Source organism: Ambystoma mexicanum, chromosome 1q (genome assembly GCF_040938575.1).
Source record: "Ambystoma mexicanum isolate Mex_15411 chromosome 1q, UKY_AmexF1_1, whole genome shotgun sequence".
Lineage (NCBI taxonomy): Eukaryota > Metazoa > Chordata > Amphibia > Caudata > Ambystomatidae > Ambystoma > Ambystoma mexicanum.
Window position 1 is genome coordinate 642157684 of NC_090922.1, and position 24914 is coordinate 642182597.

The 24914-nt window shown below is 48.0% G+C and overlaps 1 protein-coding gene across 1 annotated transcript in view; it reads left to right on the forward strand.

Annotated features, from left to right (window-relative positions):
* Positions 1-24914, forward strand: part of KIF14 (kinesin family member 14) — a 1355767-nt gene that overhangs the window by 799460 nt on the left and 531393 nt on the right. Inside the window, exon 19 of the mRNA XM_069641230.1 lies at positions 24456-24582. Coding sequence (XP_069497331.1) covers positions 24456-24582 — 127 coding nt within the window. The remainder of the gene's footprint in view (positions 1-24455; positions 24583-24914) is intronic.

Genomic DNA, 24914 nt, shown 5'->3' on the forward strand with positions numbered 1-24914 from the left:
TTTGATGAGTGTTGTGGTTGACTGTGTTGAAGGCTGCTGAGAGATCAAGTAGTAATAATGCAGAGTTGCTGTTTGAGTCTGACTTGGTCTTTAGGTTGTCCCAGATAGATGGCACAGTTTCCATTCCTCTCATAGATCTGATGCCTATTTGTGCCTGATCCAGCAGCTGCTCATTTTCCACGTACACCAAGATTAGCTCGTAGATGTATCTTTCTAGTATATTTGAGAATGGTCGGTAGTTGGTAAAGTCTTCCACGTTTCGCGAGGTATCTTAAGCAGTGGTTTGATGTAGGCTGTTCTGAAGGCTTGTGGCACTGATCCTGTTGCTAGTGAGAGGTTGAAGAGGTTGAGGTAGTATTATGCCAGCAAACACTGGCATGAGGATGGCTTTGTAGAGTCCTGGTGGACAAGGATCTGTTGGCGAACATGCTCTGTTGCTTTTCCTCACTAGGCTGCCGAATTTATCTGAGATAGGCGGGAAAAGGTTTAGTCTGGTCGTTGACTGGTTGAGGTGGTCGGTGGGACTTTTTGACTTGCTATGTATGATTAGCTGAATGTTAGTGATTTGTGGTCGGCATTTTTTCATATAGTTTTTGTGTAGGGATTGGTATGTTGTTGCACATAGATGGGGTTCTCATCTCATTTATGATCTTGAACATTTCTTCTGTGCTTTTGCGATCCGTCCATTGTAGAATGTCTTTTTGGCTTTGAGCAATTTGACTTTGTTTATACTTTGGTATGCACTTTGTTTATGTTGGTCGTAATTTTTTCAGTGCTTTCAGATGGGGTTCCTCCCATCTTGCCATTGTCTTCTTTTGTGATGGGTAAAAAGGTTTTCCCAGTGCAATGTAGTCTGTTTCGTGATCCATTTTAGGATTCCATCTGTCCTTTCTTCCATGGTGGTTGCGTTCAGGTCGGTGAGTGATGGTTTTGTGGCTACCATTTGTGTTTAGGTCTTGTGAGAAACCTGAGGGCATCCTCTAGTCTATTCCTATTTTATCCTCTACACATCTGGCGAGAGAATGGCCATCGCTTTTGGATCCCAACCCTGAGGGTGGACGAGCGAGAGAGGATCCCCTGGGTGATGAGGGTCTTGGGGATTGTAAGTGGGATGCACTTAGGTGAGATGCGGTATTCCACATTCTCCTTTCAGGAAGGAACCCCTATCCCAGAGATGATTATGGGATATTGTTCCCCGTGTCACCCTTGTCTCTGAGAAGAACAGTAGATATCAACCCAGACATACTAGAAAGAGGAGAAGTGGGATTGGGAATGGGGTATCTTTCGAAGAGACATAGTAACACCCTTATCCTTGTGGCAACCCGTTTAACCCTTCCAACTTTATGGCTTACTGTAGATCAGTTCCCCTTTCGAATGGATTGTGTCCTCCAATGTATTCCTCATCTTTAACATGTAGTGTCCACAGCTTGACTGCTTTGGAAATTGTTCGGCAGAGGGTGCCCTGTGTCGATGGCCCTCGAAGGCCTCCGTCGATGGTGATGTTATAAGTAACATGCACAGCGCCCGGAGCCTCGCTTCTGTTTTTCCAGAAACGTATTTGCTTTGTGAAACTCAGCACGCCTCGTACTTTCTAGTATTTGCTGTGAAGATTCCTTTGATATGTCTTTGTCTTCCACTCTGACGACACCTCGGTCCGGGTTCAAGAAATGCCGGAACTGCGGATACAAGATGTCCATCACGGATCCGCATTGTGTCTGCCTGTGGGGGCCATGACACGGATACGTGTTCCAAGTGCCAGTCGATGGCTCGAAAGGCCTTGCAGGAACGATAGGGGAAACTCAAGGTAGGCAAGGTGTATAAGCCCGACCTGCTGGACCTTCGACAGATAAGTCGAGAGGTGACTCTCCTCAGAGGAAGAAGGCCAAGTGCTCAAGGTCCTGGAGTGGTTCCACTAGTCCTCGTCGAAGCGCTCAAGGAGAAGGCACCGCCGGTCGCCTTCCTAGCCGTTTTCTTCAGGCGGCACCCCCGAGAGGGTGAGTTGCCCATCCAAACATACGACGCCCGCGGAGTGGGAAGTTTTCCAGGTGAAAATGCTTGACATTTTCGATAAGCAGGGCAAGGCCCCGTCTGCACCTTCGGTTGGAGCCGGCAGTGAACAGTCTCTGCTGGATACTCGTCCACATTGAGAGCCATCGAGGTCTCGTTCGGACAAGGTACATCATGATCGCTCGAGACGTGAAGAGAGGTCACGGTTTTCGTCTCCATCGAAACCGTCCAAACCCCCGAAGCCGTTGACGCCACGCCAGTCGATAGTGCCTGTTGGGTCCTTCGCCCCGATCAGACCCTCTATGCCTTCGGAGCCGTTGTTGACGCAGACGCCGTTGGTGCTGCATTTACCGGCGCAGGCCCTGGTAACGGTAGAACCACCTAAAAAGGCAGTGTCTAAGACTTTGAAGCCTCTGGCTGTGCTTCCTGAGAAGAGGTGCACTCCTCTGCCAAGGAAAAACTTTTAAAAATCCCTCACTTCAATTTTTGAGGAGGAGGAACATTCTGATGATGGTTAGGCTCCTTTTGGTCTCCAGTTTGTGACCCCTTATGTGCCAGAAATAATGCCTCATCTCGGAGGAGAGTAGGATGCAAGATCTTTGTGATACCTTGCATAATGTGAGAGGTATAGACACTTACAGACGCCTTATGTCGAGAGTGGTGGCGTATTTGGGCTGGGCCAGGCCTACTGCCAACTATGATCATGATGATCTTACGGACATTTTGGATCAGGGTCCTTCCACAGATCCCATATTGCCATTTCATGTGGCTCTGCAGAACCGAGTGGCTAAGAATTGGGAAACCCTGGAGACTAATCCGACGGTGAACAAGTCGAGACAATACCGCCCCTCCAGTAGCAACCCCGGCTATCTGTCATCTTACCCCAGTCCTGAGAGTTTGGCGGTCCAGGCTGCCACTGCTACCTCGAAACAGGCTGCGTACCCTACCATCCCTCCGGATAGGGACGATAAGCGCGTGGATGGATGGGCGCGCAAGGTGTTTTCAGCTGTTAGTATAGCGTTGAAGGCAGCCAACTCCTCTTGTACCTTGGCAAGATTTTCATACACACTGTGGGATTGTATATCTATGGCGGATGAGCATATAGGGAGGGCTTCCCAGCTCTTGTTAAGGACGGCAAGGAAGCCATGTGCGAATCTCTCCAGTCTGGGTTGGATGTGTCAGCAGGTCCATGGCTACAAGCACCCTAATATGCAGATTTGCGTGGTTGCGGAAGTCAGGTTTTGCACCGGATGTGCAGGCTAGACTTCTGAACATGCCATTTGATGGGTCTCACCTTTTTGTCTTTGGGCGCCTCTGTTAGGCAGCCTCAGCCTTTTTGTCCTAGCGGACAGCAATGGAGGGGTAGTTCCTTTCGTTACTACTCCTCATTTGGAAGGGCGAGAGGAATGGCCAGTCAAAGAGCCCAAGGTAAATTTCCTCGTGGTGGATGAGCTTCTCAAGCAGCAGCCTCTTTGCCATCGGGCTCTGCTACTGCCGCTTCAAAACCGTTCTGAGGCCTTCGGTCACAGCTCACCAGTGGGGGGGCACGCTGTCTCAGCATCTGGAAGAATGGCGAGACATTACTTTGGATGCTTGGACTCTGGAAACAATAGCCCATGAGTACTGCCTTCCTTTTCTACTGCAGCCTCACAATAATCCACCGGGAGCACTCTTTGAGGGATCCAGATCTGCTCCTTGTGCAGGAAATATTATCCCTGCTGGAGAAGGGGACTATAGAACCAGTGCCTGTAGCATAGATGAACAAGGGCTGGTACTACCCTTATTTTTTGATTCCAAAAAAGGACGTTGGACTGAGACCCATCTTTGACTTGAATTTGAATAAGTTCCTCGGGAAGGACAAATTAAAAATGGTAACTCTTTCTCAGATCCTTCAGCCCCTCTAACTTCAGGATTGGTTGGTGTCATGGGACCTTCAGGATGCTTATTTTCATGTGCCGATCCATCTCAAGCACAAGAAATACCTGATGAGCGCCGTTGGCGGCTCACACTTTCAGTTTTGAGTCCTGCCATTAAGGTTGACCACCTCCCCAAGGGTATTCACCAAACTGATGGTGGTAGTGACAGCACATCTCAGGAGAGGGGGATTCACTTCTACCCCTACCTGGACGATTGGCTGATCAGGGCGCAGCCTCCCGAACAAGCCTTGGATCATCTCAACGTTACCTGTCACTCCCTTCAAAGACTGGGCTTCTCCCTCAACTTCAAGAAGTCCCATATGACACCTTCCCAACAGCTCCAGTACATCGGGGCTGTCTTGGACACGTCATTTGGGAAGTGCTCGCCACCCAAGGTGAGGGCTCAGAACATTCTCCAGATGGTATCCAAATTTCAGAATGCCCAGAGTCTTCCGGCCTTCAAATTCTTAATGTTGCTCTGCCTCATGGTATCCTGCATTTTTCTGGTGCCAGAGGCCCGTCTGAGAATGAGGTCCTTTCAATGGGTGCTCGGGACTCAATGGTCCCAATTCTCAGGCAAGGTGTCAGATTGCCTTCAGGTTCCGGTCAAGGTCTCACAGGATCTTCTGTGGTGGGCCTGCGAGGAAAGCCTCATGAAGGGAGAACCTTTTTGGCAACCATGGCTGGAGGTAACTGTAGTGACGGACGCTTCCTTCACAGGGTTTGGGAGCTCACGCCAATGATCTGACCATCGGCGGTCGTTGGTCTCCATCGAGTCCACACTTCATATCAATCTTTTGGAGCTCAGAGCAATCAGGCTAGCAGTGACGGCTTTCCTGCCGTCTGTACGGGGGAAGAATGTCCTGATAATTGCGACCAACACGGTGGCCATGCATTACCTCAACAAGAGAGTAGGTGTAGGGTCACTTCCACTGTGCAAAGAGGCCATGCAGCTGTGGTTCTGGGCAATTCAAGAAGGGATCTCCCTAGCAGCAGTTCATCTGGCCGTAGAGTAGAACACAGCGGCGGATGCTTTAAGCAGGCAGAGCGCAGGCTCCCACTAGTGGGAACTAGCTCAGGAAGTCCTTCAAGAGTTCTTCACCCTTTGGGGAAGCCTGCAGTGGATCTGGTCGTGACCGGTGCCAACCGGAAGTGCAAGCAGTACTGCTCAAGGGAATTTTGCTCCGAGAGGAGCTATAGGGGACGCGCTTGTGGTGGATTGGGAATTCCGGCTACTGTACGCATTTCCGCCAGTCCCCGTCATTCCTCAAGTTCTCAGGAGGTTAAGACGGTTCGGGTCTCGCATGATCCTAGTTGCTCCGGAGTGGGCCAAGATATTGTGGTACCCGGATCTTCGGGAAATGTCCATCTGTGTTCCAATGCGTCTTCCCCAGAGAGGATCTTCTCTCGTGAGAGGAAGGTCGGGTTCTCCATCCAGAGGTCAGGACTCTCAACCTTCACGCATTGTTTCTGAAAGGTTGCGATACAAGGATTGGGACCTCCCGGACGACGTAATGGAGGTGTTGCTTTTGGCCAGGCGGTCGGTCGGCAAACAAATCTCTGTGCCGTTGGAATAAGTTCTGCGACTGGTGCAGAGAGAAGAATGTTAATCCTTTTCAGTGTTCAACTCTGGATGTTCTATCCTTTTTGCTTTCTTTAGCCAACAAGGGTCTTCAGGTGGGGACCATTAAAGGTTACCGAGGAGCTCTCTCTATCTTCAAGCGCTCATCAGAGGAATGCTCTTATTTTAAGATTCCTTTGGTTACTAAAAGGGCTCACGAATATGTTCCTGCCTTCACCATTTCAGGTTCCGGTTTGGCACCTCAACTTGGTCTTGAGGTTTCTGATGGGTGCTCCATTTGAACCATTGCACTCATGACCTTTGAGGTTGTTAACCTTTAAGACTATTATGTTGGTTGCTCTTAAATCTGCACGTAGAGTGAGCGAGTTGCAGGCACTTTCTTCCAAGCCACCCTTTACTGTATTCCACAATGACGGTTGTGTTGAGAGTCAGACCCTCCTTTCTACCCAAGGTAGTTTCGGACTTTCATTTGAGTTAGAAAATGTTTCTACCTGCCTTCTATCCGCCTGCGCATCCTAGTAAGGAAGAGGAAAGGCTTCATAGGTTGGACCCTAGGAGAGCTTTAAGCTTTTTATATTTTCAGAATGTCCAAGATGAGAGTGGATGACTAGCTCTTTGTGGGGTATACCGGGCACAAACTAGGCCAGGCTGTGTCTAAACAGACCTTGTCTAGGTGGTCTACGTGGATCATACTCACTATTTTTTAATGCTATACTTGGGCGGGCACGGTCCCTCCTGAAGGCTTGCATGCTCCTTCAACGAGAGGTATGGCTACGTCGACAGCCCTGCAAAAGGGTGTCCCTATAAAGAACATATGTGATGCTGCAACATGATCTTTGATACACACGTTTACCAAGCATTATTCCCTGAATACTTCCCATGCTTCAGATGTGGCTTTTGGTAAGGCAGTCTTTTCTTCTGCCCTTTCATTTCAATTCTTAATAAATTCTTCACCCTCCTCCAATCATGGATACTGCTTTGGGAGTCTGTCAAAAATGAGGAATACGTTGGAGGTCACAATCCGTTCGAAGAACAAGATACTTACCCCTGGTAACGTTCTTTTGACTGGATGTTCCTCCAATGTATTCCTCGTCGCCCTCCCATCCTACCCCTCGGTAGAATTCCCCATGCTATTACAGCTTCCGTTCTAACAAGGCTGAGTATAGTCAGGCCCCATTTGTGGCCACTTCTGCTACACAAGGAGGGGGGGAAAAACAAGAACTGAAGCTATGGCCACAATGGGTGCTACTTATAACATCCAATGACGTCACCCTCGATGGAGGCCTTTGAGGGACATCGACCCGACGCCAGACACGCAGGGCACCCTCTGCTAAAAAATTTCTAAAGCAGCCGAGCTGTGGACACTACATGTCAAAGATGAGGAATACGTTGGAGGAACATCCAGTCAAAAGACTGGTACAAGGTATAAGTAACTTGTTCTTTGTCTCCTCTTGGGGTACCTGACCACACTGAGACGAGGAAGAAACAACTAAGAGTAATGGACACCACTTACTCTCACCTCTTTGGTACTGGGACGAAGAAGATGATTAAAGAGGCACACCAGTATACTGAACAGACATGTTCCATTAATAGGTTCAGGCAAAGACAGGCAATTAAAAATAAGTATGCCCACCTGCAACCTATCAAAGTCTGAGTGTACAATGAGCAATAACAGGAAGGAAGGCAAGCGAGTTGGGAGAGCAGCTGAGACGCCAGAGCTGCCCAGGACACGCCGGTGGAGAACGAGACGCTGAGAGTCTGCAGAGTGAGGCAGCGAGAGGAAGTGTGGCGAGGGAGCCGTGTCTCCAGGGAGCCAGAGAAGCCCAAAGAAGGGAGTCGGGAGGCGTGCCGATCCCTTTGAAGTAATTATGAAAAAATGCTTGTTCCCCTTGGCTGAAAAGGGAGCCCAGGAGTGTCTGAGGGGCCGCTGCTGAGGCCCTAACCTCAGAGGAAAAATAAGTTTCAACAGTTATCCAGCTGAAAGCCAAGAACACAACTGGTGAGTTTCAGATGATGGGAAACGCGGTATTTGAAAGGTGCTAGTGAATACAATGTAGCAACATAATTGCGTGTGATGAAATACACATTCACAATCTCTGAATAAGGCTTTACAGATGAATAATGATGAAATAAAAATTTAAGGAATACTAAGTGACAGAGTGGTCATGTATCAAGACATATGTTCTCGAAAGTCTCTGTATGAAGAAAGAAAGCCTTTTACAAAAAAGAATCGCAGCTACGCAAGGTGGTGAATTGTAAGCAAAACAGCCTTTAACAAAAGGGGAGCCACGCGAGAGATTAAGTATGAGCAAAATCCCCAAGGAAGATTGTTAAGAATGAAAATAATCAAACTGCTGATATTGAATACCGAACTGAACGAAACAGCAACACTGCTATCCTTGAATACTGAATTGCTTTTGAAAATGGAACTATACAAAGAGAACTACTATATGTTGAATAGTGAACTCGTGGGAGAGAATTTAAGGTTCCTGGTTGCGTGACCTCTAATTTGTGGACCGTGAGGTCTGACAACTGTGCTAAGACCAGAGCCCTCCTATATGCGAACAAAGAAACCTGCTAATGTGTCAAAAGGAAAACTACCATTGGTGCATATGAGACTTGGGGAAGGAACCCTGAGCTATGAAGAATTGTTGAAACTCAGTTTAAAGATAAAGCTTCAAGAGACTTATTTTTGTATGCTTCTTTTGATATAAAACTTGGGGAAGGGAATACTGAGACTTGCTGCCCTGGAACTATATTGAACTTTGGGGACGGCATCCTGACATTTACAAAAGTGTGGAACGTAATGACTTTAAATCCAAAAGAAGGTAACTTGAACATTGTGCTCTGAACTTGTTGACAATTGAGGAAAAGAAGCTGAAGAGTAAGCCTAAACTGGAATTAGCTCAGAACTTTACTTTTGGAACACTATTTAGTTTATGGTTGACATCCCTACACATTGTTTTGTCTTAGTTGTGAGGGCAAGCATAGGTTTTTGACACAGACTTTTCAGTTGGGCTTTTCTCTCACATAGACTATCCTTAGTTTCCTTAGGTAGGGAAGTCCCACCTTAGCATAGGGCAAGTAAGGATTTACTCCATCCTGACATTTCCATGAATAAAAGCCTTTTTGTTACATATTGAATTTGTTGTCTGTGTCTCCTTCCATGATGCCAAAGCTCAGTCTACGCTGTTGATGGTTTTCCAATTTCTTTACCGGGTTGGTGAGTTACAACGGAGGGGGGTCAGGTCCTTTATTGTGTTTGGGTATAATGACGAGGTTGCTACAGAGGATTCGTATTGGTGTGCAGTTGTGACCAGGTTTTTGTTGCCGAAGATTGCATCTAGTGTGTGGCCTGCTGTGTGTTGCCCCGTACACCACTTGTTTTAGATGCATTGTCACTAACTGATTAGTTAGTGTTTTGGGTGAGTTGATGATCTATTCTTAGAACCAGATGTTGGTTTCCCTGAGAATTATCAGGTGGTCTGCTTCTACAAAGGTGTCTATGAATGTGGGGTGTAAACGTATGAGTCCGACACCGTGGTGGCATGTTTGTTGGCAAAGACTTGTATTTATAAAAGTGAAAGAAAAGAAAAGCCGATCTTGCTCTATTACTATGAGTGGTTGCCCTACCTCAACAAAAATACCAAAGACTCTTGTCAGAATGTAAAATGTCCTCCGACCTGTGTCCAAACCTATTTCTGTCCCTTAAACTAAAGAAAACTGGGTGTCTTCTTAATGAAGAAGGAGGCCCCTTCAATCTGGATGTAGATTCCAAAGCGCACAATTGTAAAAGAATCTTTAGCTTCCAAGATCAATTATTGCATGTTCATTACAATATAAACATGACAGTTTCCATGCCTCTGTTGGGCACCTATTCCTCTGTCTGCGCTTCAGCTTGTAAATGTTCTATCAGGTCTGGCTTACTAGCCTGCCAGACCTGACCGTAGACTTTACTCTTTACAAAAACTCAATGCCGAAAATATCTCCATGTCACCAGTGTGATATCAAGTCTGGTTCACTATCCTGCCAGACTTGATTACATACTTTACAGTTCAAAAACATTCTCTTTTTGCATAGGTTTGTTCTGCCACTCGTTTCTCTTTTCTCTGAGTTCCAAATCGTGTTATACTTTCTCGTGGTCTCCCCTATTCACTCCTGGCTCAAGCAAACTGATTATAAATGTTTTTGTGCTGGTGTCGGTCTTTGACTCTTGTATACTTTCCTTTTGGGCTTCGCACATTCCTATGTGGGCCCCTGCCCCTGATGTTCACTGGCGGGGCTTCCACGCTTCATATGTATCCCAGACCCTGATCTCATGTTTCTGTGGGACCCTGTCCCGGTTTCACCTGATGCCCACTTGAACAGACCTGATGTACTCTCCTGCCAGGTACTGTTCGACAAAGTTTGTATCAAATTGTACAACTCCTCTGTTAACCCCTTTTAGCTCTCTTCATGCCCCAATAGCCGGTTCAACACTTTCCCTACCTTTGGGAAGTCTTGGTGCAGTCTCCCGTCTCTCCTGGAGGCAGAGTGGGGCTTCTTTGTCACTGCCACGCTCAGCATTCTCTCTTGCGGGCTCCCCTCCCCTCATCTTTAGACTCTCCCTCACGTCCTTGGCTGCACGTGTTCTCGGTTGACTTTCGCTGGTCGGGTGTCCCTTCTTTCCACCACCGGCCAGGTCCCTGCTCCTTGGACCTCATGGAGAGTCGCTTCTTTCCTTGACGGTATCCTGTTAAATTTCCGAATGCACAAAACAGGGGGCTGGGGGAGGGACCCCCTCACTAATAAAACATTTTTAAAAATTGACATTTTTTTGTGACATTCGAAAATGTCACTATAAACCCTCCTTGACAGCGTCTCCGATTCCAGCCTTCGGGTCCCTCACCACGGAACCAACGTTTGGTTCCTCACTCCTCCGGGACTGTCTTGATGCTCTGTTGAGTCCTTCTTCTCTTTTTATGGTTGAGGCTGTCAATTGTAAGCTGTACCTTGTGTGTTGGTCCCGATGTGGGTTTTTTGCCTCCTTGTTCCATCTTCGTGTCAGTGGTAATATGTAGTTTTCCTAGGTAAACCTCACTCTTCCTTGTCCCAGTATGTTTAATGAAACCCTCTACTCTACTGAAACACATGGAGGTATGGGAGACCAGCGGGGACTGAGTGGGGTGTAAGGATATTGGGGACAGCAATGGAGGGGGGAATAACGCATTCTCCCAAGGCGATCGTCACTGCTCCCATGGACACTTTCCCTCTCCATGAGATCCACCTGCTGAGTATCATCCCCAGGGGGACTATCGGGTAGCAGCCTCACCTCCATAGCCTCATGGGAAGGGGCTTTCCCCATTAAAGCATTGACAACCCCATGGGCTTCGTCACACAGGTTATAGGTTGGCGGCCTGTAGACTAGTATTAACTTTAAGTTGATGTGGGGGTCTGAGGTTGGTGTATAGGGAGCGATTTGCAGTTTGTGATGTTTAATGGTCGGGCTGTTATTTTTAGGTGGTCCTTGTATGCTACAGCAAGTTCTCTTCCTCGTTTTCCTTGTCTGTTGGCGTGCTTGAGATTTAAGTTGTTGGGTATACAGTTGTGCCCTATGACTTTGTAGTTTTGGTTTAGGCAGGTTTCAGTGATGAATAGGATGTCTACCCCTCCTTTTCTGTAGTGTTTGGACATGGATCTGGCGTTGACTAGTGTAACGAAGGCATGGTATCAAACCGTGAAGTCAGACACAAGTGATCACAGTTCAAGGGTGTTTATTGAACTTCAATGGGTTGGTTGAACGCCTTTTGAACCATAAATCTAAGGATGAGAGCAAGCTACAACCATCAAAGTAAAAATAACACTGTCCTAGTGGAGTCTTGTCGGAATAAAAAGGGCCATATAATACTACACCTATTGCCAATCCTTACTTCTAAATAAAAAGGGTGTGGGAAAACATGGTTGTTAAAGAAACAATGTCAGGACAGTTGAGTGATAAACTCCCCTTCCCCACGTTTCAGCACGGGACAAGGCGTCACACTTGAGCTTGGAACACTCTAGTTTCTTTGAGCACTGGGATGCAGTTAAAAAATCCAACGGGACCTTCTGTGAGGGTAGCATATTGTACTGGGTTCTGTTCTGAGGCTGTTATTCTAGGTGGGGGGATTTGACATAGGTTGGACATTTCTGCTTACCTGGCTAACCTTTGGGGGATTAAACCACTATTATCGCGGCAAGGGTCTCTATGTGGTCTGATCCGTTGTGGCCTGTGGGTATATCTTCCCTTGTAAGGTCTCTACCCTTGTGGGTTGTTGCAAGTTTTGTAGTTGTATTTGTATTTCTGTGGTTCACAGTTGAAAATGCCTCCCTGTGGTACCCTTTGGTTTGATCTTCCCTTGTGGAGCCTGTATTTTTGTAGTTGTCGGGTTCACAGAGGCAAAAATCTCCCTGTGTTGGCCTGTGGTTTGATTTTCCTTTGTTGTTGTCTCCCTTAGTGGGCTTTTGTATTGGTATTTGGCTCGGTAGTAAAACTGAGGAAGGACTCAACCCAACGTCGGGCCCTCCCTGCAGGAACCAAGTGTTTCGAGAAGAAGGAAGTGGAGAGAAGGCAGACTGGGATGCCACAATGGGATCACTCCACTACCAGGAGGGTCCAGAGGGACCGCTCCACAAAGAAGGGGAAAGAAGTTTCTGATGCCCCATGGAGACAGAGAACGTGCTGAACAGTTTCCCCACTGAGCCGCCGCAAGCAACATGGATACATTGACTGGCGAAGAAGCACCGTAGAGGGCCAGAAGTATCACAGAAGCCCTAAGCACTCTGTGGACCATAGAGACAGGTACACAGATGCGAGTGGATGGGAAAGGGGCCCAAGGCAATGGTGTAGAAGCTCGGAACCTGGAAGAAATGAAAGTCACAGGTCTGGGACTCCGACAGTGAATATATTATCAGTGGGACAAGCGTCCAGACCAATCATCCTAGCAACCGTACTGGGCAGTATAGCACGCTAGTGGACTAAACATCGAAGGAAGAAAGTGCAAGTCTGGGACCCACACTCACAAAGGCAAGCAAGGGCTCCAGTTAAACTAGCACTAGAAAACCAGGTGGACTAAACCAAGAATGAAGCAAGTATGATTCTGGGTCCTGCATCCAAAAGAGCTATCCAAGCCTCGTCAGTCATCATAGTCACAGTACCTGGCAGGCTATTGAACCAGGTGCACTGAAACAAGAAGAAAGCAAGTGTGAGTCTGGGACCCACACAAACAAAGGTAGTCAAACAAAACATAGAAGAGAACCAGAGCATCCAAGGAAGTCAGAGAAGGACCATTCCTCTACTTTGCAGGACTTTGGGCAGACGATAGATGGGCCAGCTAGCTAAGGCACAGAACCCGCAATCTAATATAAAGTTGAGGAGAAAACCTGGGGACGGGAACCCTAATCATGTCTAAATTTGTGGAACATTAAAAGAAGGAAAAGGGTGGAATCATCGTATAACATTGGAACACTAAGAAAAATCCAGGGGAAGGGAGACATCCCTCCTGGTATGTTTTTTTTGCCAAGAAACTGTCAAATACTCCAATCCAGAGGAAAGGAGACCCTTGTCAGAAGAGGGCACACATTTGTAGATTAGTGTAAGGGACAGGAATATGTTTTGACACAACTGTTAACTTCTATTTTTTTTTTGGGAATGTATTAAAGAGTACACACTTGAACAAAGTAACCCCGCCCACCTTGGCTCCACCCCGCGCATCGGCCCAGTCCTTTTCTCCACTCATTCGTGACTGGACGCACTTGCATCCTCAGAAGATTTTCTTCCTTTTTACCTTCTGGCTCTCGCTAGCAGTCGTTTACTAGTCTGTCTATGTCGTTCAGACTAGACTTTCCAGATTGTTCATCGTGTAACCGTCATTTCGTGAGGGCGGATCCCCATCCTCTTTGCTTAGAGTGTTTGGGTCTGGATCACCGTTGGGACTCCTGTTTTTACTGCGACTCCCTTTCGGTCCGGGCAAATCAACGTCGGTTGGAGCGGTGGGAGGAGGTGTTCCGACAAACTCCTCCTTTACATTTTCAGGCGTTCATCGACGAGAAGAAAAAACACCTGGCAAATTCTTTACTTTTCAGAGCACTCGGGCCGGGAGGGGCGTTGATCGCTCTGTCACCGGGGTCCGCCCTGAGGTGCCCGTTGGGCCTAATAATTCTACCAGAGCTTTCTCCGAGGGTCTCCGTAAGAGGCCTGTGGATACCGGAGTACGCTCCGAGGCCCCTCCTGTTGGGGCTATTTGTAGACCCAGTTCTACTGAGTCGTGGGGTACCGGAGCTCGCTCTGTGGCCTCTCTGTCGGCTTCCCTCAAAAATAAGACTGGGGTGCGCCCCGATGCCTTGGGACTTGCTGTTAACGAACAGATGTTCGAGGCCCGCGCAGATAAGGCTGTTACCGGACCTGGGTCCGAGGTCCCTCGTCCAGAGGCTAAAGCTACCAACAGTTCTGAGAGGCCTGACAAGGCCTTGTCAGTGAAAGCTGTTTCTCACCGTTCCCGCTCCTGCGGTGATACCAGACCTGTTGAGGGGGCAAAGAAGCAAAGTTCTTCTTTTACCGGCAGAGCCGAGGTCCTTCCTTCGAAGGCTGAGTTGGCGGTTGGTATGTCACAAAAACATTCCAGGCCTCACACAACCGGCTCTGCCGAGGTTCCTTATGTTAAGGCTAAAGTTAAGACCCCTGATCCATCGACGAGGACCCCTGCCTCACTTCCTCACGTGCTGCTGTTCCCCTCAGATGAGGACAAAATGGCGCCCGTTCCCGCCACGACCGCGGCAGCAATTTTAGGGGGTACCACTTCAACTGCGCCATCGGCCTCAGGTGTAGGGTTTGGTACCTTGGGTGAACATAGTCCCTTGTGCGCTTCCTTGTCGGCCAGTTTACGATTGGAACGCCCGGATGCCTCTTCCGCACAATGTTTCGTTGCCTGCAGGGTCGGCACCTTTGATTTATGTGGATACGTCAGTGGAGGGGTCTATGTGGCACCCTTCCCCATTACGTCCCTGGATTTGTCCACCTCATGCGCCCGGTTGCCCCTGGGGCTGGTTTGCGCTTTATAAATAAACTAAACTTCAAACTTCATGGGAGGCCTCCTCAGGTTCCGAAACAGTCCCCGGAGGACGCCTTTTTCGGTAAATTTCAAACGCTTATGCATACCAACCCTATGAGGGAATATTTCAAAGGGCTTTTCAGGGAGATATGTCCACCTGCACCTCTGGCTCCACCCGTTCCTCCGGTCGTTCTGCCGGCGCCTCCCTTGCTTACGGTGCCTTCCCCGACTCTTCCGCCTTTGCCTCCATTGTCCCCAGAGGACAAGGCAGCGCCTGACACGGCTCAGCAGGATCCTGACCTGTCAGATGACGCCCAAGGCGATCAGGACAACGAGGACCTTCCCCGCTCTATTAGAGCTTTTCATGACCGGGTACTGGACATGATTTTCTTAGATGTCCCGGTGCCCGAGGCACCCGCTCCGGAGGAGGGCGTGCTCTCTGGGGCGTTCACCCTGTCTCCCTTGGAGCATACTGGTCTGTTCTTGCAGAAGGACATTCTGGCCGAGGTCCGCAGAGTCTGGGAAAAGCCACACTCTGGACTTTTTGTCAATAAGAAAATTGATGTGAGATACAAACTGCATTCTTCTGAAGAGGTGGCCCTGTCGCTTGTCCGCCTCCCTCCTCCACAGTGGTGGCTGCGGCCACTTTGCAGTCCAGGCCTGCAGCATCCTCTTCCACGACGGCTACTCAGGTTCTGGGAAAGGAGGACAAGCTCCTAGACTCCCTCGGGAGGAAAATCTTCGCCAACTCGGACTTGCAGCTCAGGCAGGCCAACGCTGAATTGATTTCAGCAGGAGCTAACATGCGGATGTGGAAAGGTCTGTCGGAGTTTGAGGAGTTTATCCCGGTCGAGAAGCTGGAAGACTTCAAAGGAGGGCTATCCCACGTCAGGGTCTTGGCCCAGGATCTCCTGGAGGCTGCGGCTCATCACGTGGACACCTCGGCTCGGGGCCTTATGCTGGGGGTTGATACCTCACGGCAGGCGTGGCTGCATGCCACTACATTTTCAAAAGAAGTGCAGGACAAGGTGTTGGCCCTTCCATTCAATGGTAAGGAGCTCTTTCATTCTACAACAGAGGTAGAGCTCACCAAGACGAAGGATAGCACTCAGACAGCTAAGTCGTCTGTCCTGGTGAAGGCCCCTTTCAAAACCCAGAGACCGTTGTCACAAAGTCGACCTTCCTCTGGCTTTAGGGGCTTCCTTGACTGCAAATCTTGCAGAGTGGATACCCCTGTGGGGAATAACCGCCGTAGGCAACAACGGACATGGTTTTTCTCCCGCTCTACAGCCTCCCCCTCAGGTTCAGGTGGCACCTCCACCGATAAACCTACTAAATTAGGGTTTTCCGCGCTCGCATGAGACCCCGGTGGGAGGACACATTGCGTCTCATCGGGAGGCATGGCAGACCATCACAGAAGACTGATGGGTCTTGTCAGTCGCTGGGACGGCTTCCGCTTACCTCTGACCCCTTCCCCACCCCTCAACCCTCCTTTTCAGCTGTCGGGCTCGCCCTCCCTCAAAGCCGCAGTTCAGAAACTTCTGGACCTCAGAGCGGTGGAACGCGTTCCCCTTGGGGAGCGAGGGGAGGGCTTCTACTACCAGCTGTTTACGGTGCCCAAACCCAACCTGGCTGGCCTGCGCACCATTCTAGACCTTTCCCAGTTCAATCTTTTCCTACCCCAAGAGAAATTCAAGATGATCACGCCCAGCCAGATACGTTCTTACTTGCAGATGGGCGATTGGCTCAGCGTTGTGGATCTTCAGGACGCGTACATGCATATCCTGATTTGGAACCCACACAGGAGATATCTCCGCTTCTCTTTGGGAGAGGAGCACTTCCAGTTTCGAGTGCTTCCTTTTGGCCTCAGCTCGGCGCCGCGTGTCTTCACGAAGATGATGTTGGTGATTGCGGCCTATCTTCGTCTCCAGGGTATCCATGTGTATCCATATTTGGACGACTGGCTCTTACGCAGCCCTTGTGCGCTGGCAGCAGCGGGCAATCTCCAGTCTCTCCTTCAGCTCCTGTTCCATCTTGGGCTGTCGGTGAACTGGCGGAAATCTTCCATGACGGTCTCGCAGGACCTGATTTTCCTTGGTTTTCGCTGGAACACGATTGACTGCAGAGTGTACCTGACCGGGGACAGAATGGCAGATCTGTTAGCCACGTGTCAGATGTTTACGCAGTCGGAGAGCATTTCGGCCTGGTGGTTCCAGAGGCTTCTGGGCCTCATGGCCTCATGTGTGCTGGCTCTTCCTCTTGCTCGCCTCAAGATGAGATGGACCCAGAAGGCTCTTAGGAGTTCCTGGCGTCAGGCTGTGGACCCGGATTCCAAGCAGATAATGATTCCGGATTCCATGAGAGTGGACCTGGATTGGTGGTCATCTCTCAGCAACCTGTCGGTGGGTGCAGGGTTTCAGGACCCAGCCCCCACGGTGACGATCACGACAGACTCCTCCCTTCTGGGATGGGGTGCGACGTTAGATCTTCTTCAGGTCTCGGACCTCTGCTCGCCTCAGGACAAGCTCCTGCACATAAATCATTTGGAGCTTCTGGCGATCTTTCTGGCGCTCAAGGCGTTCAGACCGCACATTGCCAACAAGGTGGTCCGCATACGCACGGACAATGTGGTATCAATGTATTACATCAACAAACAAGGGGGAACGAAGTCCCTCTCCCCCCCCCCCGTTGTCCTGTCTATCCAGATATGGGAGTGGGCCGTGCTTCATGGTGTCTGGCTGCTTGCAGTACACATCCCGGGCCAGCTGAATGTCACAGCGGATGCCCTCAGCCGGCAGACAGTGGTCAGCTACGAGTGGGAGTTGAAGGCGGAGGTCCTCTCATGGATTTTCTCGCGTTGGGGCACACCGGAGGTGGACCTTTTCGCTACGGCGGTAAACAAGAAGCTTCCTCAGTATGCCTCCAGAGGGGGGCTGGGAGCCGCCTCTTGGGGGGGGGGTGCTCTCGAGATTCCATGGCACAACATGAGTGCTTACAACTTCCCGCCTCTGCCTCTAGTCCATCGGGCAATTTGGAAGCTGAAGAACTCTGTGAACTGTTCGCTTCTACTCATAGCCCTGTGGTGGCCGGCCAGGTTTTGGTTCTCAGAACTTCAACACCTGTCAGTGTATCCGCCGATCAGGTTACCAGTAACTCCCGAACTTCTTCATCAGGGGGAACAGCAGATGTGGCACCCCTCCCTACAATCACTCAGCTTGGCGGCATGGTGCCTGAGTTCAAGTCTTTAGAGCATCTTAACTTGTCTACGGATAACATGCGTATTATCCAGGCAGCCAGGAAACCCTCGACCTGATCCCATTACAGGAGTAAATGGCTCAGGTTCTGTCATTGGTGTTTGGAGAAGAAATTGGATCCAAGGGTGGCTACGATTGACACGGTACTGTCCTTCATGTCCTCCCTAGCAGAGTTGGGTGTTCACGTTCTGTCTTGCAGAACTTACCCTTCAGCGGTTTCCGCTTATCTTTCTACAGACCAATGTTCTTATTCTCTGAGTAACCCAGTGGTTAAGAGGCATTTGACACGCCTCTACCCTCCGGTTCGTAGTCAGCATCCGCCGTGGCACCTTAATGTAGTCCTGACGGCGCTGTGCCATAAACCTTTTGAACCAATCGCCACGGTGGACCTCAAGTACTTATCCTGGAAAGTGTCCTTTCTGGTTGCCGTTACATCAGCGAGGAGAGTGAGTGAGCTCCAGGCCTTGTCAGTGGAGCATCCTTTCTTGATCTTTCACAAGGACAAGGTAGTCCTGCGGACAAACCTGGCCTTTCTACGGAAGGTGGCAACTGAATTCCATCTGAATCAGTCGATCTCCCTACCGGTCTTTTTTCCGAACTCTGCCTCAGAGGCTGAAAGGGTTCTGCACTGTCTTGATGTCAGAAGAGCTCTTAAGTTCTACCTGGACAGGACTTCCGAGCTTAGGAGTTCTTCTCAACTTTTTGTGACCTTCGGTAATCCTGAGGGTAAGCAGGCATCTAAGGTGACTATTTCTCGGTGGATCGCCGCCTGCATCACGGAGTCTTTCACCGTCCAAGGGCTGAAAACTCCTAAGGGTATTCATGCACACCTGGTGCGGGGCAAGGCAGCCGCGGTTGCTTTTCAGAAATATGTCCCCTGGTAGTCCATCGCTAGGGCAGCTACTTGGGTCTCCCCATCTGCTTTTTGTAAGCATTATTGTCTCGACAGGAGCTCAAGGGCTGATGCTCAGTTTGGTCAGGCTGTGCTGAAGAACCTGTTTCAGTAGGGGGTATTTCCATCCACCCGTAGTTCCTGTTAGGAGTGCTTGGGAATCTCCCATAAGTATGGAGGAAAGGGGACGGGACGTAGGAGTATAACCAGGTTACTCACCGTAGTGACCACCTTACTCCTTACACCTTACTTGCCTTGGGCCCCGCGCAAGTAAGAGAGGAAGGACACATTTTTGGAAAAATTTGGATGCTTTTTACAAAGTGCTCCGGTCCCATCCCACAGGACGGAGAGATGTCCCATAAGTATAGAGGAAAGGGGACTATCGACTAGGAGTAAGGTGGTCACTACGGTGAGTAACCTGGTTCTTCTTCATAGCTGCGGGGTCCCTTCCCCAAGTCTCATATATAACAATTGTAGTTTTCCTTTTGACACAATAGCAGGTTTCCTTGTTAGCGTATAGGGGATCTCTGGTGTGGGCGCAGTTGTTGGACGGCACAATTCACCCATTACAGGTCATGCAACCAGGAACTTTGAATTCTCTTCCTGCAGTTCATTATTAAACATATAGGATTTCTCTTTGTATAGTTCAATTTTCAATAAACAATTCATTATTCAAGGTTAGCAGTTTTGCTGTTTCATTTAATTCAATGTTCAATATTCGCAATCTGCTTTCCTTCATTCAGTTTGGTATTCATTGTTATCAGTTTGCTTATTTTCCTTCTTTACAATCTCTCTTGGGTATTTTGCTCATACTTTCTCTCTCGTGGCTCCCCTTTTGTTAAATGCTGTTTTGCTCACAATTCGCCACCTCGCGTAGTTCACTTTTTATAAAAGGCTTTCTTTCTACATACAGAGACTTTTGAGAACATATCTCTTGATACGCGAACACTCTGTTACTTAGTATTCCTTAATTAGTCATTATATTATTATTCAGTCATGTTCAGAGATTGTGAACGTGTATTTCCTCATGCGCAAATATTCTGGTACATTGTATTCACTCGCGCCATTCACATATCTGGTTTCCCATTATCTGGAACTCACCGGTTTTGTTCTTGGCTTTCAGCTGGATTCTGTTGAAACGTCTTTTTCCTATGAGGTCAGGGCCGTGCCAGTGGCCCCTCGAATACTCATGGGCTCCCTTCTTAGCCCAAGGGAACAAGCATTTCTTCCTAATTACTTCATAAGGGATCGGCATGCCGCCCGACTCCCTTCTCTGGACTTGTCCGGCTCCCCGGAGACACTGCTCCCTCGCCACGCTTCATCTCGCTGCTTCACTCTGCAGACTGTGTCTCGTAGTCTCATTCTCCACCGGCTGGTCCTGGGCAACCCAGACCACCTCAGTTACTCTACAAACTCGCTCACCTTCCTTCCTGTTACTGCTCATTTTATACTCTCCTGAGACTTTGATAGTTTGCAAGTGGGCATACTTGGTTTAAATTCCCTGACTTTGCCTGAACCTACTAGTGGGACTTGTCTGTTCAGTATACTGGTGTGCCTCTTTGGTCATCTTCTTCGTCCCAGTGCCAAAGTGGTGAGAGTAAGTGGTGTTCATTACTCTGTTGTGTGGTCCTCATCTCAGCACTGTCAGGTACCCCACAAGGGGATAAAGGGGGAACTGATTTACAGTAACCCATAAAGGTCAGGAGAGTTAAACCAGTTGTCACTAGGATAAGGTACCCTATTCCCATTTCTTCTTCTCTTCTTTCTAGTACGTCTTGATTGAGAATATCTCCTGTTCGTCTCAGACAAGGCGACATGGGGAACAATATCCCATAACCACCTCTGAAAGGAGAATGAGGAGTACCGCGTCTCACCTAAGTGCATCCTACTTACAATTGCCAAGAACCCTCCACCCAGGTGATCCTCGCTCGTCCACCCCCAGGGTTGGGATCCAAAAGCGATGGCCCTTCTCTGGCCACCTGCATACAGGATTCAAGGCGAGTAGATGTGAGGACGCCCTCAAGTTTCTCACAAAGGCCAAAGTCCAATCCATTACTAATGGCTGGAAGAAGGGCCGACAAGGTACGTGCTTTTGAGCCTTAGTATGCTAAAGGGGTTTTAATAGAATAGCCATCCATAACTGGAACAGTAGTGAGCCACGTCTCTTGCGGCAAAAACACATTGAGGCTACTTAATATATTACCATCCGTCTGTAATAGATGTTAGATGATTAAACCCGTGTGTGTTTGCCAAAAACCCAGCTTCAAGTTATTTGCCCCCACCCAGATCTAGTTATACATGCTTTGTCTTGCAAGTTAACGCGCCAGGAAGCCAGAACCAGTTATCCATCTCAATACGGCTAGCTGTGCGACTAGATAATTCAGCTACTCTGAAGAAGCCTGAACTAGTTAAGAAACTAGTAACGTTCATGAGGACATTTCAAATTTACCCCGGCCCACAGCATAGACTTCCTTATTACATTGTAGGAGATCAGCCCTTATTGACCTTCACAATGCCATAGCCCATTGGTAAAACATATTGCACTGCATCCAAAATAATTTGCCACAATCTTAGAGTGAACATGTAACAAAACCTTATCCAACCGATTAACATCAGTGAATTCAATTGAGATTGAATGGAGCGAAGAGTAGGAATATTGTCAAACAGATTTAATACGTTAGAACGATTTAGAATGGCTATGTTTTGAATCCACTACTTGCTCCAAGAGGAGACGAGCAACAGGACTACACAGCATTGAAGAGCAGGAAAGCACTGAAAAATCATCATCCTACCGCCGTAGACTCAGCTCTTACAGATTTACTTTGGACCACAGAAGTAGAATCCCTGCAGGGAGCTTTATCAGCAACCTACAGCTTGGGGCATTGTCACATACCTTGCAGCTGTTGTCTAGTAAGTTTACTAACGGCAAACAGCTCCCTACTTGCGACCGAGGTAGCTCTTTAGGAGGCAGTTGCTTCTGGCCAAGCAGCAATGTTTTCTGCTCCAATGTAAAAAAAAGGGGGAGATTGCGGCATCTTAGAGATGTATTGACCCAGGTTCTGAGCAACTGACAGTGGTAAAGGCAAAAGTAAATGAAGGGAGGACACCTCAAGCCGAGAGACATGTAAAGTGTTCCCAGTTGAAATAGAGTGAATTTTTTGAGGTAGATCCATATGCAATGAGTGCGTGGCAACATTTAATAATTTGTCCATGGTGAAAGTCGCACTGGTTCTCAACCTAATAGCCTTCATTAACCATGCTCAAAGGCGCTTCTGAATTAGACTTGGAGGACTGTTTTTTTTATTTTATTTTTTGCTTTTTGTTTATTTTTCCGACTAGCACTCATCGTGGAATCCATCACAGGCACTGATAGAGAGAAAATGCTGAGCCATTAGGGAGAGATTTTGATGTGCATTTCTGATTACTTTTCCTTTGATTGAAGATGGAGAAAGTAGGCTTGCTGATCACAAATTTCCTCTAACAGGTAGGGATGGAGGCGAGCGAGCTAGAAATGTTTGAAGGTTGTTGCAGAGTAACAGGAGGTACTGCAGTAGAGAATTCTAGTATGGAAATGGCCACAGGTATGTAGACCCCTGTGTTTTGATTCCGGTGGCAATAACATTTCACAAGAATAATCAACACGTGAAGTTGCGCAACCTGTTTCAGCCTGTATATTATACTGTACTCTGGGACAGTAAAAAATAGTCCTGGCTGATATTGACGCTGTTAAAAATCCTTAAGTGATGGAGATCTTGGTATTAATCTGAATCGGTTGACTAGCCTGGTCGTTCAATTTTCAGTTTAAACAGTCAACTTGATCAGGGGCATCCACACAATGTCTAAATTTGGCAAATCACCCCCTAAACCAGAGTAGGTAGCATGCAGAGCTCCCACTGATCTTCTGGGTGTTGGCTGCACAAACAGGAAGAATCAAGCAAACTCTCCAGCAATTCAGGATAAAGATTAGGAGAAGCTGATCAAGAAATCTCCCAACAATGCTCTTGTGAGGGAGGATTCGATCACCCAGTCGAGAGATTATCCATGGTAGGCAGGCATACCACTGATGAGTCCTGTACTTTTGGCAAGATAACAACTGAGAAATTAGTTACAACTGCTCTGATTGAAGCTTTAGAGCCAAAAGTAACTTTATGATGGGGAAAGGCCTCCGTTCCAAGTTAAGGCTCTGTAAAGATATTTTCAATTTCCTTATTAATATCCAGTAAGTGGGGGGAAGCTGGCTTCATTACTACAGACCTAGTGGCGGCCAAAGGTGCCAATTCCACAGCCTGCACGCCAGCCAGAAGAGCTGTATCTGGGATTTCATAGAAGTTTAACAATAAATTAGTGACTGAAAAAAGCACACTTTCATGGAAATAATGTCCCAGTTCGAAGCATCCCAGATTCAGTGTGTTGCAGATTATGAACCAAGTCTTCTGCAATGGTGGATGGACAGGAATGGTGGGGGTCTGGGCCGAAACGAAAGAAGCGTGCTTCATTGAGGGCCGGGCTCGAGGCTCGTCAATGACATGACAGTGCAGAGGGTGCAGCGGCTGCATGGGCTTTGCTTCGCAGTGTGTATGTGTAAGGCCTAAGGGAAAATAATTTCAAAACCTCTTGTAATAAAGTGGGCAAACATTTCAATAGAGAAGATGTGCTTACCCCCAACAGGCACTCCACTTCCACCACTACCCGCGGACTGACTGCACACTGCCTCTGACACTTGCCGCCGTCCACTTCACGCTGGCGCTTCGCACCCCGCAGCGGTTTAAGAGTCCAACGCTTCTCCCAAGATTTAAAGGAGCTGTATACCACCAAGAAAGGAAACTATCCCAATTCAGAAACACATAATTTATGATGTAGAGCTGCCCGTAGCTGTGCACTTCACACCAGCACTTTGCGCTTGGCATTGGTTTACTTTATTATTTCCGAAATTCTGACAGTACCTTTAGGTTATTGTTTGTGGACGGGATTCCACACTTAGTATTAGGGATAGGAAGGTTTCCATAGGTCTTTTTTTTTTTAAAATAAGTCTATAGCAACAGCCGTGCCACTCGTGCAGATCTTCTAATTCTGCACCCTTACATATTGCCCTTTTTGGAAGGCTTGTTAAATTGATCTTCGTTTAGTGTGCAGTACCTCTCGCAGGCTGAGCTGCCAGGGGCACAAAAGGTGGGGAACTGAGGTAAGTGGTGTGGTGTGGGGTGGGGGGAGGGCTTAGTGCATCACTTTAATGGAGCAATAAGCGTCCCGTCCAGTGTCGAGGAGTGGCACGGCCCAACACGAGGGAGTCGAGAGACAATGTCCTGCCACACCCTGCTCCCGGTCGAAGCTAAATTCCGAGCAGCTGATGCTGGGGGAAGAGTCCATAAAACGAACATTACTGGTAAGTAATTTCTCCATCTATTCACAAGAAAGTTACTTGCTAGTACCTCCTGTGAATTATATACTTTCACCTTGCTGAAGGCCCTTTTTACTTATACCTTTCTTTGTCTCCTGAAAAGTTCCTTGGTTGCTTCTAGTTGCAGGTTTACAACAAACAAAGGAGCAGTGAGCTCTCTAATGCTCAAGTATGTTTTGACTTGCAGTGGCACACTTTTATTTCTAGGCTATAGTTCAAACTCCAATGTGTCCTCGGGCAGTTCAGGGGGAGGGGTATTCCCAAATATGCTCATTACTAATGAAATTATGCACTCATTGGGAAAAACTTTACTCTAAAGTGCCTTTTGCTAATGTCTTTAGGCTTTTGAAGACCATACAGTTCGGCATGCAAAGATTCTTGAAGCCCTGGAAGCTGAAAAGCTGAAAATTGCTAAAGAAGTTGAAGCTCTTCAGCAGGAGCGCAGCAACAAGAATAAGCCATCAACAAGTATGATATTCTAGTTTTTTATTTGGTTTTAGGGTAGTAACAGCCTACATAGAATTTGATGTTCTTTCAGGCCTTCCTGAGGATCTGTTTGTTTGGTTTTGGGCACTGTAGGGTTATCACATTTGTCCTTAAATTATTTCCATGTAAGCCCATCATTTTGTATTTCGACTGAGGACACCTCTTTGGGTTTCATTAATCACTTCCTTAGTCGATGGGAGATACTTCTACAATTGTGATACCATCAGCAAAATCAGATCAACAAAAGGAACATCACACTTCTGATAATGGAACGTTCAAAACTGAAGATTCTGCTTTAAAATCTATGTAATACG